Consider the following 17,527-nt stretch of genomic DNA (forward strand, 5'->3'; position numbering starts at 1 on the left):
TGGCTGACACAGAAGAATTTAATGAAACAACATATGACCAAAAGGCAATGGTGATAAAGGATGGACTTCAGACTGCTCTGAAGGAATTGGGGAAAAAACAAGACCCCAGGAATTGACAGAATGCCACTTGACATATTTCAGCAAACAGATGCTGCTCAGCAGGACGTGTTCACCAGGTTGTGCCAAGAAATCTGGAGAGTAACCACCTGGCTAACTGACTAGAAGAGATCTACCCATTCCAAAAAAGGTGGCCCAAAGAGTGTGGAAATTATTGAACAATATCACACAGAAGCAAGATCCTGCTGAAGATTATTAAAAAAAAAAAACAAACGACTGGAACGAGTATGTCAACACAGAACTGCAGATATGCAAACTAAATTTGTAACAGGCTGTGGCCCTAGGGACATTATAGCTTGTACAGAGGTAACTCATGCTTACTGTGATGCTAAACACTGTGACACTGATATATCAAATGTGATAATGGTTTCCCATGGTGGACAGTGTTTGGTGGAGCTCCCAGATTAAAACAGGTTTGGAAGCAGGAGTGGCATCCACTTCTGAAAGAGCTTGGCTCCAGAAACTCTATGAACTTAAAGAAATTATGTTAGTTACAAGTGTTCAGGTCTTTTGTTCATAGGATTGCTATGAGTCATCTACAACTTGATGGCACTTAACAGCAACAACAACAACAACAACAGTAGAGTACCAGAAGAATGTGTGTGTTTCATTGACTATGCAGAGGCCTTGACTATGTGAATCACAACAAACTGTGGCTAACCTTGAGAAAGATGGGTATCTAAGAACACGTAATTGTTCTCATTCGAAACCTATACTTGCACCAGGAGGCAATTGTCAGAACAAAGGAAGGAAACACTGCATAGTTCAAAATCAGCAAAGGTGTACATTAGGGAGGCATTCTGTCTTCGTACCTTTACAATCTATATGTTGCACAGATCATCCAAGAGGCTAGGCTCTATGAGGAGGAATGTGGCATCAGAATTAGAGGAAGACCTATCAATGTCTGTGTTATGCAGATGACACAACCTCACTTGTTGAAACTGAGGAGGACCTGAAGCATTTGCTGTAGAAGGCCAAGGATTATAGTCTTCAATATAGATTGAAGCTCAAGAAAACAAAGATTGTCACCACTGGGCCAGTTGGCAGCATCTGGATAGATGGAGAAGAAATTGAGATTGTTGAAAATTACAGCTTGCTTATTTCCACAATCAACACTCTTGGCACCAGCAAAAGATGAATTGCATTGGGAAAATCTGCTGTCAGGGACCTCTCTAGACTACTGAAGAGCAACGATGTCAGTCTGGAGACTAAGATGTGTCTTATCTAGGCCATGGTCTTCGCAATTGCTTGCTATATATCAGAGAGCTGAACAATAACTAAAGATGATTAAAGAGTCGACACCTTTGAGTTGTGGTGTTTGAGAAGTGTATTGAACATGGAGTGCCAAGAGAACAAAAAGGTCTGTCCATCAGAGAGTGAAAACAAGATACTAACTTTGGAAGCAAGGATTTTGAAGCTCTGTCTTGCTTGCTTTGGGCATGTGGCCAGGAGGGACCAGTCTTTGGGAAATGGACATCGTGCTTGTAAAGATGAAGGAGAGGAAGACCCTCGATGAGATGGATTGACTCAATGACTGAAATAATGTGATTAGGGTATTAGAGACAATGAGATTGGCTCAGGATAGGGCAGGGTTCAGAGCTATTGTCCATAGGGTTATTATGAGTCACAGGTGACTCAACAGCACACAACCACAATAATAACAACCTTTGAGAATAGAACTGAAAAAAAAAGTAAAACTAGTCCATTAGAACCAAAATGTAATCTTGAATCTATTTCATCTGAATTTCAAAATAATCTGAAGAATAGTTTGAAGTATTGAACACCAATGATCAAAGACCAGATAAATTGTGGAATGACATCAAGGATATTATCCATGAAGAGAGTAAAAGGTCATTATAGAGTCAGAGGAGAAAGAAAAAATTGAAATGGATGTCAGAAGAGACTCTGAAAATTGCACTGGAGTGTTGAGAAGCCAAAACAAAGGGGAAACATGCTGAAGTAAAAGAGCTGATCAGAAGATTTCAGAGGGCAACTGAAAAGACAAAGTGAAGTATTATAATGGAATGTACAGAGAGCCAAAATTGGAGAATAAAGAGGAAAGAACTCGCTCTGCATCTCTCAAGCTGAGAGAACTGAAAACCAAATTTAAGCCTTTAGTTGCAATATTGAAAGATGCTGCGGACAATATATTGAATGACCCAGGAAGCATCAAAAGAATATGGAGGGAATACACAGAGTCACTGTACCAAAAGGAACTGATTGACACTGAAAAATTTCAGGAAGAACCATATGCATGAGAGAGAGCTACGGTGACCTAGTGGAAAGAAAGTTATGCTACCAAGCCGAAGGTGGGTGATTTTAATCTGCGGCCCTCGGCCGGGTTCAAATTGTTTTCCTGTCAAACATTCTTCTAGGTGGTATAGCACTGATCTATGTGTTGCTGTACAGAGGTAACTCATGGTTGCTGTGATGCTGAACACTGTGACAGTGATGTGCCAATTGTGGTAATGGTGGACAGTGTTGGCTGGAGCTTCCCGACTAAAACAAGCCTGGAAGCAGGAGCGGCATCCACTTCCGAAATGGCTTGCCTCCAGAAACTATGTATGAACAGTGCTCAGACCTTTCGTTCATAGGGTCACTATAAGTCGTCTACGACTCGATGGCACCTAACAACAACAACCATATGCACAGGAACCAATGGTAATGAAGGAAGAAGTAGAAATGGCACTGAAAGCCTTGGCAAAAAATAAGGCCCAAGGAACCTATAGGATACAAATTGACTTATTTTGACTAACAGATTCAGCCCTCGACGCACTCACTAGTCTATGCCAAGAAATTTGGAACACAGTTGTCTGACCAACAGATTGTAAGAGGTTTATATTTGTTCCCACTTCCAAGAAAGGTGATCCAACAGAATATGGAAATTATCAAACAGTATCATTAATATCACATGCAAGCAAAATACTGCTGAAGATCACTCAGAAATGATTAGAATGGTACATTGGGAACAGAAGTTCAAACAGGATTTAGAGGAGCCTATCAAACAGGGATAGCATTGCTGATGTCAAGTTAATCCTGGCTAAAAATAAAGAATACCAGAAGAATGTCTATTTATACTTTATTGACTAAGCAAAGGCATTTGTGTGGATCATAATAAGCTATGGCTAACATTGAGAAGAATGAGAATCCCAGAGCACTTAATTGTGCTCATACGAAACCTATACCCAGACCAAGAGGCTATTGTGCAAACAGAGCAAGAGAACATGGTTGTTGTTGTTATGTGCCGTCAAGTTGCCTTTGACTCATAGCAACCCTATGTACAATAGCTCTGAAGCCTGCCCTGCCCTGAGCCAGTCTTACTGATTCTGATATACCTACTCCCGTTGTCCCAGTTACTGTATCAATCCATCTCATTCAGGATCTTCCTCCGTTGTGCTGTCCCTCCACCCTTCTGAGCACAATGTACTTCTCTAAGGATCAATTCTTCCTGGCCACATGCCCAAAGTATGTGAGACAGAGCTTCGAAATCCTAGTCTCCAAGAGAAACTTGGTTTCACTTTCTCCAAGACCTATTTGTTTTCTTGGCAGTCCATGGTATGTTCAAGACTCTTCTCCAGCTCCACAACTCAAAGGCATCAATTCTTCTATTATCCTTAGTCATTGTCCAGCTCTCTGATACATGGCAAGTAATTGTGAAGACCATGGACTGGATTAGGTGCACCTTAGTCTCAAGATTGACATTGTTGCTTCTCACTCTGGAAAGATTCTTGACAGCAGATTTACCTAATGCAATTTGTCTTTTGATTTCCTGACTGCTGGTGTTGATTGTGGAGCCGAACAAGCTGTAACTGTTAACAACCTCAATCTCTTCTCTATCATGATGCTGCCAGTTGGCCCAGTGGTGAGAATCTTTGTCATCTTGATGCTGAGTTTCAATCTATATAAAAGACTATAGTTCTTGACCTTCTGCAGAAAACACTTAAGGTCCTCCTCAGTTTCAGCAAGCAAAGTTGTGTCATCTGCATAAAGTAGGTTATGAGTCTTCCTCCAATCTTGATACCACATTCCTCCTCATAAAGCCCAGCCTCTTCAATTTTCTGTTTTGCATATAAATTGAAAAGGTATGGAGACAGGACACATCCTTGATGGACTCCCTTGCTGATTTTGAATAGTTTAAAATGAAGAAGGGAGTGTACCGAGGTTGTATTTGCTCTCCATACCTATTTAATCTATATGCTGAGCAAATAATTCAAGAAGCTAGACTCTATGAAGAAGAATGTGGCATGAAGATCAGATGAAGATTCATCAATAATCTGTTTTATGCAGATGATACAACTTTGCTAGCTAAAAGTGAGGAAGACTTGGAACACTTGTAGCAGAGCCTTAAATATGGATTAAATCTCAATGTCAAGAAGACAAAAATTCTTACCACGGGACCAATAAGCAACATTATGATAAATGGAGAAAAGATTGAAATTGTCAACAACCTCATCTGACTTAGATCCATAATCAACACTCTCGGTACCAGCCATCATGAAATCAGAAGACACATTGTACAGGGAAAATCTTCAATCAAGGACCTCTCCAAATTATTGAGGACTAATAATGTCAGTTTGACAACTAAGATGCATCCAATTCTGGCCATGGTCTTTCCAATCATTTGCTATGCATGTGAGAGCTGGGCAGTGAATAAAGGATGACAGAAGATGAATTGATGCCTTTGACCTGTGGTGTTGGAGAAGAGCACTGAAAATCCCATGGATGGTCAAAAGAACAAACAATTATGTCTTCGAGTAAGTGCAGCCAGAGTACTCTTTGGAGACAAAGGTGTTAAAGCTTTACCTCACATAGTTAGGGTCTGTTGCTAGGAAGCGGCTATTCCTTGGAGAGGGACATGATGCTTGGAAGGGTAGAAACAATAGCTGTTATCCCCCTGCTCCTGGCTACACACCCACACCTGCCGATATCTAGGCTTACAGAAGAAGAGACATCATATTTAAAATTAAGAGACTGGCTTTGGACTAACTCACCTTGTGTAGGTCTTTGAACGAGGATCTCCCATTTTCCTGGACCTCAGTTTCCTTACTCATAAAATGCGGACAGATACAGCACCACCTCCCAAGGCCATTTGGTCAGAAGACAGAATACAGAAGTGGCTTGTGAACTCTTGAACACTGTGCATGCTCATTTGAAAAACTTACATGTTTCCCTTGTTGGGGGCTGACCTACTGTCCTAATTGGGGCCTGGCAGGGCCAGGACCCTGGGGAATCTCAGCTGAGGTCCCAGACCACTCTGTGTTGACTATCTCAGACCCTTCTATGTTAGTAGCCAAAATAGAGGTGTCTGGAAGGGCCAGGATCCTAGGAGACTTCAGTTACTCCTCAAGTAGAGAGTTCAGACTGTAGGAGAAAGTGACTACCTGACTACTTCTTTCTCCACTCTGTTCTTAGTCTGTAACAAAGAGCTCATCTCTCAGATGTAGAAGAACCCAGAACTAGCTATCATTTGCCCCTTATGTCCACATAGGGCTGGGGGGAGGTCTGTTCCATGGGACAAGGGGTACAGACAGAGAAGAAGTGGAAACTGGTTGTGTTGTGTCACCTACTTTGCTACTGAGCTTTCACCAGACCTCAGTCACTTTGTTTCCACTTCCTGGGTCTGGATCTCTCCATCTACCTCCTGCCCACCATAGTCCAGTAGGTTAAAGAGAGTCTTGAAAGGTCTAAGCTCTGTGGTGAAGTTTGAAAGAAAGGGAGCTATTAGGTCCCCTGGGCAATGCTTTTGGGATTACTTGAAGTTGGGAATCCCTTGACCTCTTCCCTGGGCCCCAGGTCTGAATCATTCCACCAACTTCTTTCTTGCCCATGTCCAGAGATGCTACCAGCTGGATGAATCTTCCTGCAAAGATATCGCCAATGCCTTGTCCCTTGTCAATATGGTCCTGGGGATCTTCTCCATCTTCTGCAGCTTCTACAGGTAGCAGGGGCCCAACAGGCTGGAGCCAGTGGCATGAGGAAGGATGGGGGGATTAGAGAGTCAGGCACTTAAGCCAAGGGGGTCATGGGAAAGCTCACTGGGTTGGGAGTCAAGGGGTCTTGAACCTTGCCTCAGTTCTACCGCTAACCTGATATGTGACCTTGGTTCAGTCATATCAGCTTCTTAGGCCTTGGTTTCTCTAAAATGAAGGACTGACAGAAAATGAAGGGCTTACTGATGATTTCTATAAGTCTTTTCAGTTCTAACAGTTGAGAATAGTTTTTATGAGAAAATAAAGAATTTCTGTTTCATTGGCTTCAACTCTTTTGTAAGGTAGGCAACTATTCATATTTTCTGAATCTTAAATTAGCAGGTGGTCTTGGCAGGATATGTGAAATGAGCATGTTCTACAAAATCTTATATATAAGTGGCATCCACTTCCTAAACAACATGCCTCTGGAGACTCTATGAACTTTGATAAATGATGATAATTATAGAAAAGCTTCAGGCCTTTTTTCCCCATAGGGTTGCTATGAGTCTTAGTCCTCCAAAATTGTGAGTTAGATCCTTGTAAATTGAGTCAATATTTCAATGTCTTTGCAAAATCAACTCGTTAGAGACAAACCCTTCAAATGCAAATTATATGCTCCTAAATGTTTTCTGCAGCTCAGCTAGTACCTTCCCTCTGGATCTGATGTTCATCCCTAAAAACAGGTCTTTGACTTGATGGCATTTCAGCTCTCCTTCAGCTAGAAATGTGTCTGTCTGTGGCAGGAAAATGTATTTTTCTTAGTTTAGCATATTTTTCTGGGCAGGTTTGATCTCATTGTTCTGAGTCCAGTATGTTAGTTTAGCCTCACTTTCCTTTAGATCTATAGGCCTGAGTCTAAACACTGTGGTTGTCTGGGGACTGTTGGGTTTAGGGTCTGGCTTTGTGGATACTTCTGCTGAACTGAATGGTAGTCTGGGAGTGGAGCCGGAAAGAGGCCTTCTGGTGTTTGCCTGACACTATGGTAGCCACCAAAGAGGGATCTGGGTGCAAGGGTTGACCGAAGACAAAGAATCCTCAAAAGTGGGGTCTGGAAGAAACTTTATAAATCATTTCATGCCCTTGTCCCCCATTTTACATATGGAGAACAGAAGCCTAGAGGGAAAATTCACTGATGGTGACAGAGGCTGGACCAGACCCAGGCCCCCTGCCCCATGGAATATGCCTGGACTTTAGAGCTAGAATCACCTTAGTGATCACCTAAGGAGTTCACAGGATGCCTTCAAGGCTATGGGCTGAGAGTGTTGGAGGGGTGTAGGCATGTGGAAGGGTGTGTTTATGACAGGATGCCTTCAAGGCTATGGGCTGAGAGTGTTGGAGGGGTGTAGGCATGCGGAAGGGTGTGTTTGTGAAAGGTTGTGTGTGTGAAAGGCAGTATGTGTGTCAGAATGGGTATAAGTGTGGAGGATGTGCAGGGACCTGTGTGGATGTGAGCAAATGTCTGAAGTTGGTAAGAAGTGTTAGCATATTGCTGACGTGAAGGGCTTGACCACTAATGGCCCTGAAGGGGCTCTCTGCATTCTAGGAAATCCCACTGGGCCTCCTGGCTGCTCCTCATCAGCTTCCTGTTAGACCTGGCCATCGGGACAATGACCAGGCACCTTAATCCCTGCTCCAAACTAGGTAAGTCCAGGCTTCAGGCCCTGTCCCTGCCCCTGGAGCATCCGTCTCAAGGCAGCTCCATTCTTCAATATCACTGCTGTCACATGACTTTGAGGGCAGCAGGAGTTAGGAAGATCAACCCTCAGTCTAGATCTAGCTCCTCTGCTGTTTCGCCTCATGATCTTAGACCAGTTCCTGTCCTGGCTCTTATGCCTCCTTATCTGCTTTGCTTCTCTGCTCAAAGCTGACCCTGGTGCTGGCTGAAGGGAGGTCAGAATGGCTAGGGAGTAGAAAGATGGGAAACTTACTCTAAAGACAGCTCAACAGAAGCCCAACCCTCATTGCTTTTGAGTCAGAATCAACTCATAGCTGACCTCCCAGCAACTTTTACAGAAGCTGTAAAACACATGAGAGGTGATTGTCTATCTTCCCACTGAGGAGCATTTGGTGGATTTGAACTGTTTGCCTCTGGGCTGGCAGCACAACTCCCTACTGAGGAGGTCACTTGTTGGAACCGACCCATAGATGACTCCCCAGTGGGTTTTCTGAGGTGGTAAAACACATGGAAGGTGATTGCCCATCCTACTCTGGTGGATTCCAAACACAAGCCCTTGGACTGCAGCACTGAGGATGCCACTAGAGCCCCTGAAGAGAGCAACTGTGTTTAAATATTTCTGTGGTGGTGTACTGGACAATGACTCAGGGTGAGAGAATTGATGCCTTTGAGCCGTGGTGCTGGAGAAGACTATTGAATATGCCATGGACTGCTAAGAGAACAAACAGGTTCCTCCTGGAGAGGATGAAGTCAGTCTGCTCCTTGGAGGCAAGGGTTCTGAGGCTTTGTTTGACATCTTTTGGGTATGTTACAAGGAGGGACTGATCCTTGGAGAGGGTCATTATGCTCGGAAGGGTGGGAGGGATGGGGAAAGAGACCATCAATGAGGTGGATTGATACAGTGACTGGGGTAATGAGGGTAGGTGTGTCAGAGACAGTAAAGTTGGCACAGGATAGAGCAGGTTTCAGAGCTGTTGTACATAGGATCGCTATGAGTCGCAAGTGCACATAAAAACAGGAAGAATGTATTGTTGTTAGATTTTATTTTAGAAAAGACCCCAAACAACAAAAAGGAGGGTGGTGTTCATAGTTGATTTATTAATAGTTTTGAGCCAATCCTTTCATGGTAAGAAATAGGATAATATGATAGAAAGAGGGAAAGGCTTGTCTGTGTGGTGAGTTACATTTGAGACGGGTAAACAGCTGTTGTTATTTGAACCTTGGAACCTGCCTTGTTCCCCTCACTGCTCCAGCCCCGCCATCCCTAGCATAGGAGGTGAAGTGTGAGGTATTTTCTAACCTTGGGCCTTCTGGAGCAGGAGCCGAACTGAACGACTTTGCTGTCTTCACCACGTTTGGCCTGGCCTCCGCCCTGCTCCTCGGTATGGAAGGGCCACTCAGTGGGCTCCTGGCCATCATGTATGTGTTAACCACTTCTTTCCGCCTGTGCTTTTTTACAACTGGTGAGTGCAGCCCTGGCAGCCTGGGGGCTGAGGGCAGGGAACCCAAGGTGGGGGAGTGTTGGATGCCAGAAGCTGGGGTGCAGAGGCTGACTCCTCTTTCCTTTTTGGGACCCCTCTTCCTACCTTCTTCCCTGTCCCATGGGCTGATTTCTACTCTGTACCACATGTAGCTGCAGAGCACAGCAACATGTTTGATTTGTTGTTTTATTTTAAAAGTGGCTAATTCTTCTGAATGTTTCCCTGGCAGGAGTTCCCTTCATATATAAAGGTCTACCCAGTGCCTACGCGTCTTGTGTTTTGGCATCCACTTCCCTTCTGACCAAAGGCAACACATTCATTCTTTGCTGTGTGGCCTTGCTCATGGTTCTGTTCATGATAGACCAAACCTACTATCCCCATGAAGAAATCTTGGAGTCTGAAAACTGGAAAAAAATGGTTTACTTAGGGGGTGAGTGAAAATACTGCTCTCAAATGTTACCAGTGGTGGGTTTACTATAATCGCCATCAGCACCACCTCATGCCTCACTCCAACACTACTGCTCCCTAACTCTACTTACGTTGACTTTATTATCATCTGACAAAATATATAGTACTAACTCTGGTGGCCTAGTGGCAAGAAATTGTACTGCAATTTTGAAGGCATGCAGTTCGAATCCACCAGATGCTTCGTGGGAGACAGATGGGCAATCTCCTCCCATGTGATTAACTGCCTCTGAAAACCTGCTGGAGGGTCAACTATGCATTGGTTCCAACTCTGTGGTACACAACAACAACAACATCAGATCTTACTGTCTATAAACACTAAGTCCATCATAGAAGTTTTGTGAGGGAAAAGGACTCTCTAATCCATACTGTAATCCCTAGTTTCTAGAACTGTGTCAATCATATATGATCATTAATAATAGATATTTGTGAAGAGTTGTTCTGATGGAAACACTCTGGGTCCATACTCCCCCACCTTTTGTGAGCTCTTTGAGGGAATGCAACTGTTTTGTTTATAAGAGCCAAGAAGACACATGTGTCTGAAGCATGGAACTTGTGCAGATTACATCCCCTGTTTCCTCATCTGAAAAATATCTGGATAATCTAAATCACACAACTGCCATGAAATGTAAATGAAAAGATCAAATAATACATGTCAAATAACTAGCAGAATATGTGGCACAAGATAATCTCTAAATGGTGATGCCCTTTTGTCTTTTGGTGAGGAAACCAGCTTAGTTTGTGTGTAGTGTCCTCCGACTCCAGTTGTGGTAATTTGGTGGGAGGATTCACAGGACTTAGCATACAGTTGTTCTCATGGCTAAGATGAATGGCAGAGGCAGAGTACACAGCAGAACTACCAAAGGATCATGGGGACAAAGTTCAGAGGAAACTGGACATGTGCTTTCAAATGACCTCTTCCAGGGAAGCCAGAGAGAGTGAGTGTAATTCCTCCAGCACTGGATTGTGAGGTGTTGTCTACCAGGGAAGCTCACCAGACACCCAAGGCTCCTACAGGCTTTCACTGAGGACAGTTCACACAGACACCCTCCATCTAGCATGTGTGGAATTCCTAGACTCCCACAATGAAATCAGGTCTAGCATACACTACTGTGTTGGTACAGTCTAGGCCCAGTGAGCTACTTTTATCAGTTATGAAAAATTTGGTATTATTGTAGAGAATTGTTTACCATGCAAGTGGCTGGTTTCCAGCAAGGGCCACACAGGTCTTTTTAAGGATTGCAGTCTCAGGCCTCTCATGTTAACTCTATTGTGTAACAGATGATATCAGATAGCTTTTAACACACGTTAAACTCAAAACAATTGGGGAGGTGGGTTATTTGGGGTTTTTCCCTCCTAGTAAAGGGGTCTAGACAATTCCAACTTATTTTTTTATTAGCACTGATTTCTGAGTCAAGTTTTACAACTAAGTAGAAACTGAGATTAGATTTTAACTATTTACTTGCCAGCCAGTTAGCATTGAGATTATTCAATTATGGCAACACTGTGTATATCAGAGTACAATTATGTCCACAGAGTTTGCAATGGTTGATTTTCAGAAGTAAATTACCAGACCTTTCTTCCAAGGTACTTCTGGAGGGACTTTAACCACTAACTTTTTAACAGTGAGCACTTTAACCATTTTAATCAGAGCTTATTTAAAGACTCATGTCTCATTTGCTTTTGTGTCCTGGGCACTGTCAGTTAAAAAGGAAGTGGAAGGGGGAAGGAATAATATGGAACAATGTGGGGAGGATGGAAAATGCACATTAAGAAAGTTTCCTAAAAATTGAGTGTTTGCATGTCTTCTTCTTCCAGGTATCATCATGCTGGTTTTGTCTCCATTCTCTCTGACTCCTTTATATTGCCTGATGTGGTCCATCTCCTACATCTTCTTTCCAGAATCTCTGTGGGGAAAGAAAGCCTGTGTTAGGCCGCAGCACTGCGAAAACTAAACAGCTCCATCAACTTCCTCTGGCCTCCGAGGGGTTTGTGCCGGCGTGCTGGGCTAAGCTTTGTTGCTTTCTTACTAACTCTTTCTTTGTTCCTGTGATGTGCATGTGCTCTGAGCCAGAGTCACTCATGGTAAGGCCAGTAGACTCCATTTACCCGTCCCCCTCTGTCTTCTGAGTTCTGAATCCCTTAGGGCAGTAATGGTTGCCATATAGGACAAAAATTTTTCCAAGCTAAATTTTAGCCAGATTTGGGTTCCAGTTCTGTTAGTAGCTAGGTAACCTTTTGCCTTAAGTTTGGAAAGGAATGAAACTCTTTGGAATTGGTAAGGCCCACAGTTCTGCTGTTCTGACAATGAATGGGGCTACTAAAGTGTGTCTTAAACTTTTAGATTCTAGTTCTGTGGAACAGAGCTAATAGGTGCCCTTCAGTGTTTCAGTTTAGATGTGCGTAAATTTTGTTACTTAAAAGTCTGTAGGTTAAGAGTTCATAACTTCTGCCTTTTGCTTCATCTAGAGATTAGGCACATTGGCAGCAGGATGCCTGTTTCTAAAACTTGAACCTAAGTTTGCACGATGAAAATGTATTTCTGAACGAGAGTTTCCATGTCCATTTTGAGTGACAGCAGGCTTACTCCTAAGAGGTCTGGTTTGCAAAGGGAAATAACCCATTTGGAGTGTGAACTGTGGTTTGTTTGCACCAATAATTACCCATACTTCATTGTCTTCCTCTTTTGATTTTTTTATTTTAATATATCAGTGACACTAGGCCATGGTCTTCACAATTACTTGCCATGCATCAGATAACTAGACAATGACTAAGGATGACAGAAGAAGAATTGATCTCTTTAAGTTGTGATGCTGGAGAAGAATCTTGAATGTACCATGGACCACCAAGAAAACAAGTCTGTCTTGGAGAGGGTAAAACCAAGTTTTCCCTTGGAGGCTAGGATTTTGAAGCTCTGTCTCACATACTTTGGGCACATGGCCAAGAAGGGATCTGTCCTTGGAGAAAGACATTATGCTCAGAATGGTGAAAGGACAGCACAGGAGAGGAAGGCCTCAGATGAGATGGACTGATATAGTAACTAAGGCATTGGGGGTTGGTGTGTCGGCGTCAGTGAGACCGGCTCAGGACAGGGTAGGCTTCAGAGCTGTTGCACATAGGGTTGCTATAAGACATAGGAAACTCGATGGCAACAGGATAGATACAGTCCAGCTGAGAGCCTCTGGATTTAAGACGGATAATATGTAGTCTCTTGCATACGAAGTAAGGCCCCACTTGTGTACTGACTCTGGGGTTCCAGAATGCTAACACTAGTCATTCAATACCTTTATGTTCATGATCAGATGTTTTAGAAAATAGATTGGCTCTTCTTGAACTTTCTCTTAGGACAAGTGAGAAAATGATGATACTAAAAATAGACCATTTAAATTTAAATTCAGTCAGAAGGCAGTAGTTCTAGTTTTGTGCTATCCTTAAGCTTGGGATGGACCCTTAAACTTGGGAGATTTATCTCCAGGTCAGCATCTGGTCCTGTTATATAACCTGTACACTCCTTGTGTCTGGTGAAGGGAAGTCAAGAAATCTGCTACTTTTTTTTTTCAGCCTGTGACTTTGAGTAAAAGTCTTAATCTCTTTAAACACATTTCTGTATCTGCAAAATGAAATATTTACTTCCTTTCAGAGTTACTTTGTGGTTTAAATAACATGACACATAAAACAATGAATGTCATGTGAAATGTGTTAAATAAATATTGGTTCTCTTCTCTCTAGCCTTTCATTCTCCCCACACATAACTTACATTTAGCATAACATTAATCATAATTAACATTTGATCTCACTAGTGGGCTGAGAGGAAGCATCATAATAGTTGGAGAAAAGATTTAAATTGTCCACTATTTCATCTTATTTGGATCCATAATCAACATCCTTAGCTGTCAAGAAATCAAAAGACATATTGCACTGGGAAAGTCTTCAGTAAAGGACATCTTCAAAATACGAACAATGATGTCTGTTTAAAGACTAAGGTGTGCCTGATTCAGGCCATAGTCTTTTCAATCATTTTCTATGCCTCTGAGAGCTGGAATAAGGAATAAGGATGACAAAAGAAAAATTGATGTCTTTGAGTTGTGGTGTTGGAAAAGAGTACTGAATATTTATCTGGTGGACTGTAAAAAGAACAAACAAATATATCTTGAGGAAGTGACCAGAATGCTCCTCAGAGGCAAGGATTATAGAACTTCATCCCACATACTTGAGCATATTATTCCTTGGAAAGGGACATCATGCTTAGAAAGGTGAAGGGTCAGAGGAGAGGAAGACCCTCAAACAAGATGGATTTATTCTTAAGCAGCAATGAGCTCAAGTATGTCAGGGTTGATGAGGATGGCACAGAATGGGACAGGGTTCAAGTCTGTTGGCTGTAGGGTCACTATGAGTTGTACTCTACTTGACAGCACCTAACAACAACATAAAGTAAGATTTGTTCAGCATGGAGAGTGAATAGGCACAGAGAAAGGATATAGCCCTGACTCACACCTTTCTTGATTTTAAACCACCTCTTGGTCTAGGTCTAGGTTTCACATGAGTCCCAGGCAATTTGATGGCACATAACAACAACAAATGTGGTAGGAACTGCTCCTTACACCTTACTCTCTCATTCCCCTAAACAGCCAAATGAAGTAGGTGCTGTTAGCACACCAGGGCACTTCATAGAGAAACTCCTCAGGTTCCTAAGACCCTTTCAGTGTCAACATCTTTTCAGGTAATAGTGATGAAATAGTAATGAAAATGCCATTATGTAAACATTATGATAGAAAAGCAATAGTGATCATTAAAACTAATAAAATTTAATAATAATTTAAAAAAATTATAACAACAACAACAAAAACAACCCCTCAAACAGAAAAAAAGAAACAACAAAAACAAAACAAAATTTTAAAAAAAAACACCAAAAACCCCAAACATTCCACAATGACCCTAAACCAAAACAAGAGAGCCGTCATACAAATTCGAGCCAATGAAAGTCCAAAATGGAAGACAAGGTTTTGCAATATATATTGCTGTTGTTAAGTAACATCTAGTACTTACCCCATAATAAAAGACTTTAACTTTGTTCTAAAAAAAAAAAGCAATAGTGAGTAAAATTTCCAGCAGCTTGGCGAGTGGTATCGAATGGTATATACCTTTTTCAACATTCTGTGCCATGAAGTAGAAAACACAGAAAGTGCTTCTGCTGATACTAAAGTTACAGTAATAAAGTAATTGAGGCAAAACATTTGAATTTGAGCTAAACTAGCTGTTTGGTTGGTATCCCACCCCCCCCCAAACAGCATAGGATAACAGACAAACTTGTTGTTGTTGTTGTTGTTGTTGTTATGTGCTGTCGAGTTGTTTGTGACTCATAGCGACCCTATGTACAACAGTCCTAAACCCTGCTCTATCCTGTGCCAATCACATTGCTTCTGACACACCCATCTCGATTACCCCAGTCACTGAATCAATCCACCTCATAGAGGGTCTTCCCCTCCTGCGCTGTCCCTCCACCCTCCCAAGCATGATGTCCCTCTCCAAGGACCTGTCCCTCCTTACAACATATCCAAAGTATGTCAGACGAAGCCCCAGAATCCTTGCCTCCAAGGAGCAGACTGGTTTAACCCTCTCCAGGATGAATCTGTTTGTTTTCTTGGCAGTCCAGGGTACATTCAATACTCTTCTCCAGCACCACAGCTCAAAGGCATCAATTCTCCTTCTGTCCTCCCTAGTCATTGTCCAACTCTCTGGAGAGCTCTGGTGGCCTAGTGGCAAGAAGCTGCAATCCCAGAGACAGACAAACTAGGATGGCTTAAAACTTGGGTATTTGATTTTCTTGAAGATGAGCAAAGTGAAGCTATCATTTCATGAAAGCTTTTGTTGCCAAAGATAAAATTTTAACTTTCAAGTGAAAATTAGAAATTTGGAAAACTTGTATTCACTACCACGAGCTTGACAGCTTCCGAAGACTTTTGTGATGAGATTGGTGAGATTATTAATTAATGTATACTTCTGAAATGATAATGCTAAATGTGTTATTTGGAAGATCATTGTAGTAATATTTCTAAATCACCAATGAATGATATTACAAAAGTAATAAATTAAGATGGACTCACAAGATAATATTCAAAGGATAATTTTCATTAAAACAGATTTTCGTATAAGAGTACAAAAAGTTATTTGACATTGCATTAGAGGACATGTTACAGTTAACCTGAAGGAGGCTTCCACTTGCTGAATTTTTGTGGAGGTTCAAAGAAAAGTATTTACAACTGCCTGAATGTTAAAATCCTCCTCTTCCCCAATTACCTATTAGCATGAGGCTACATTTTCTTTAATTAATACAATGAGAAGCCAGAAGCAGATTGAGTATCCCGCTATATTTTGTTAAGCCAGATATGAATGATATTTGCAAAAAGGTGAAACAAAGTTATGCTTCTCACTTAATGATTCTTTATATGGAAAATAATAAAAAAATTATTTGTTAACTTATTAGCGGTTTTTTGTTCTTTTTAACAAATTAACAATTATAAACAAAACTTAACACAAGCAAAGTTGATAGGCATAATAAACATAAGCATAACTGCAGTCCTCAATTATTTTAAGTGTGTATAAGTAATGAGACCAAAAAGTTTGAGAACACAGACTTAGGGAGATTTGAAGTTGGTCAGAGTTCACACAATTAGTTAAGTGGGGGACTCCAGTCAAACCCTGGCAGCCTGACTTACAAAGTCACAACTCTCACTAGAATGTTTTGATTCAGGGCTTCAAAAAAGATCTCTTACTGCTGAGAAATTGGGATGGGATAATTTCCAGGTGAGGGTATTTCAGACAGGTATACAAAAATGGTGTGTTGCTATTTTTCACTGATTAAGTTTACATAAGCCTCAGCATTCAATACTGCAGTTATGGACACTGTGAGCTCTGGAAGACTGACCCAGTCTTTCCCACAGGTAGGTGATGGAAAGCTTTTCTTTAAAACATGAATAAGATAAGCCATTCCAATCTTGGCTCAGGAATTTTCTTGTATCCCCAACATATTTTTTTTTTTTGCCACAAGTCACAGTAAAAAATAATTTTTACATCAAACTCAGGATACACAGCCATAAATGTATTTTAGATTAAAACAATAACTTCGTGAAATATCCTTACCACATATTTCCTAATCTATTCTTTCATTAAAAATAAAAGCTGATCATGACTCATGATCCAATCATCTGATTTCACAACCATCTGAAGTTTGAAAATCTCTGACCAACTGGAGCCCTTTCTACAACATGTACCCAAGACTAAGACAATACTTCCCAACTAATGAAGACACTTACCAGTGCTTGGTAGGGAGACAGAGGATGTGGGGGTAGTTTGAGATGTTCTGGGTACCAGCTGTGAAAATAGCCATTTCCAGCTCCATTATTACTTCATTTTTGAAACTTAAAACATTTTACACAGAAGAATCTGAAAAGTAGTTGAGAAGGGAAGTAACACTTGCTGATGATCTAACGCAACATTATATCCTGTGTCATTCTCTGCAATGATCCTGAGAGGAAGGCATCATTCCATTATATAGATGAGAAAGTCAGTCTTAGAGAAGTTAATAGCTTTTCCAAAGTAGAACTGGTACTTGGCCCTAGGCCATTTGGCTTTAAAAATTATTCTTTTTTTACCTACTCTCATATTTCCTTAAGCTTTTAGGGCAAGCTTCTGCCAATCTCCTAAAAAAACTCATTGCCATTGAGTCAGACTTACAGTTGACTCTCCGCAGGTTTTCAAAGGCTCTAAACGGAATGGGAAGAGATGGTCCATCTTTCTCCCAAAGGAACAGCTGGTGGATC

The 17,527-nt window shown here is 41.6% G+C and overlaps 1 protein-coding gene across 1 annotated transcript in view; it reads left to right on the forward strand.

Moving 5' to 3' along the window:
• Positions 1 to 11,662, forward strand: part of LOC102870654 — a 14,436-nt gene extending 2,774 nt beyond the window's left edge. The window contains exons 2-6 of the mRNA XM_006886607.1: positions 5,911 to 6,055; positions 7,630 to 7,727; positions 9,081 to 9,224; positions 9,472 to 9,672; positions 11,526 to 11,662. Of these exons, the coding sequence (XP_006886669.1) occupies positions 5,911 to 6,055; positions 7,630 to 7,727; positions 9,081 to 9,224; positions 9,472 to 9,672; positions 11,526 to 11,662 (725 nt within the window). The remainder of the gene's footprint in view (positions 1 to 5,910; positions 6,056 to 7,629; positions 7,728 to 9,080; positions 9,225 to 9,471; positions 9,673 to 11,525) is intronic.
• Positions 11,663 to 17,527: the final 5,865 nt, after the last annotated feature.

The sequence above is a fragment of the Elephantulus edwardii genome, unplaced genomic scaffold (assembly GCF_000299155.1).
Source record: "Elephantulus edwardii isolate Elephantulus edwardi_28Jun2011 unplaced genomic scaffold, EleEdw1.0 scaffold00049, whole genome shotgun sequence".
NCBI classification, from domain to species: domain Eukaryota; kingdom Metazoa; phylum Chordata; class Mammalia; order Macroscelidea; family Macroscelididae; genus Elephantulus; species Elephantulus edwardii.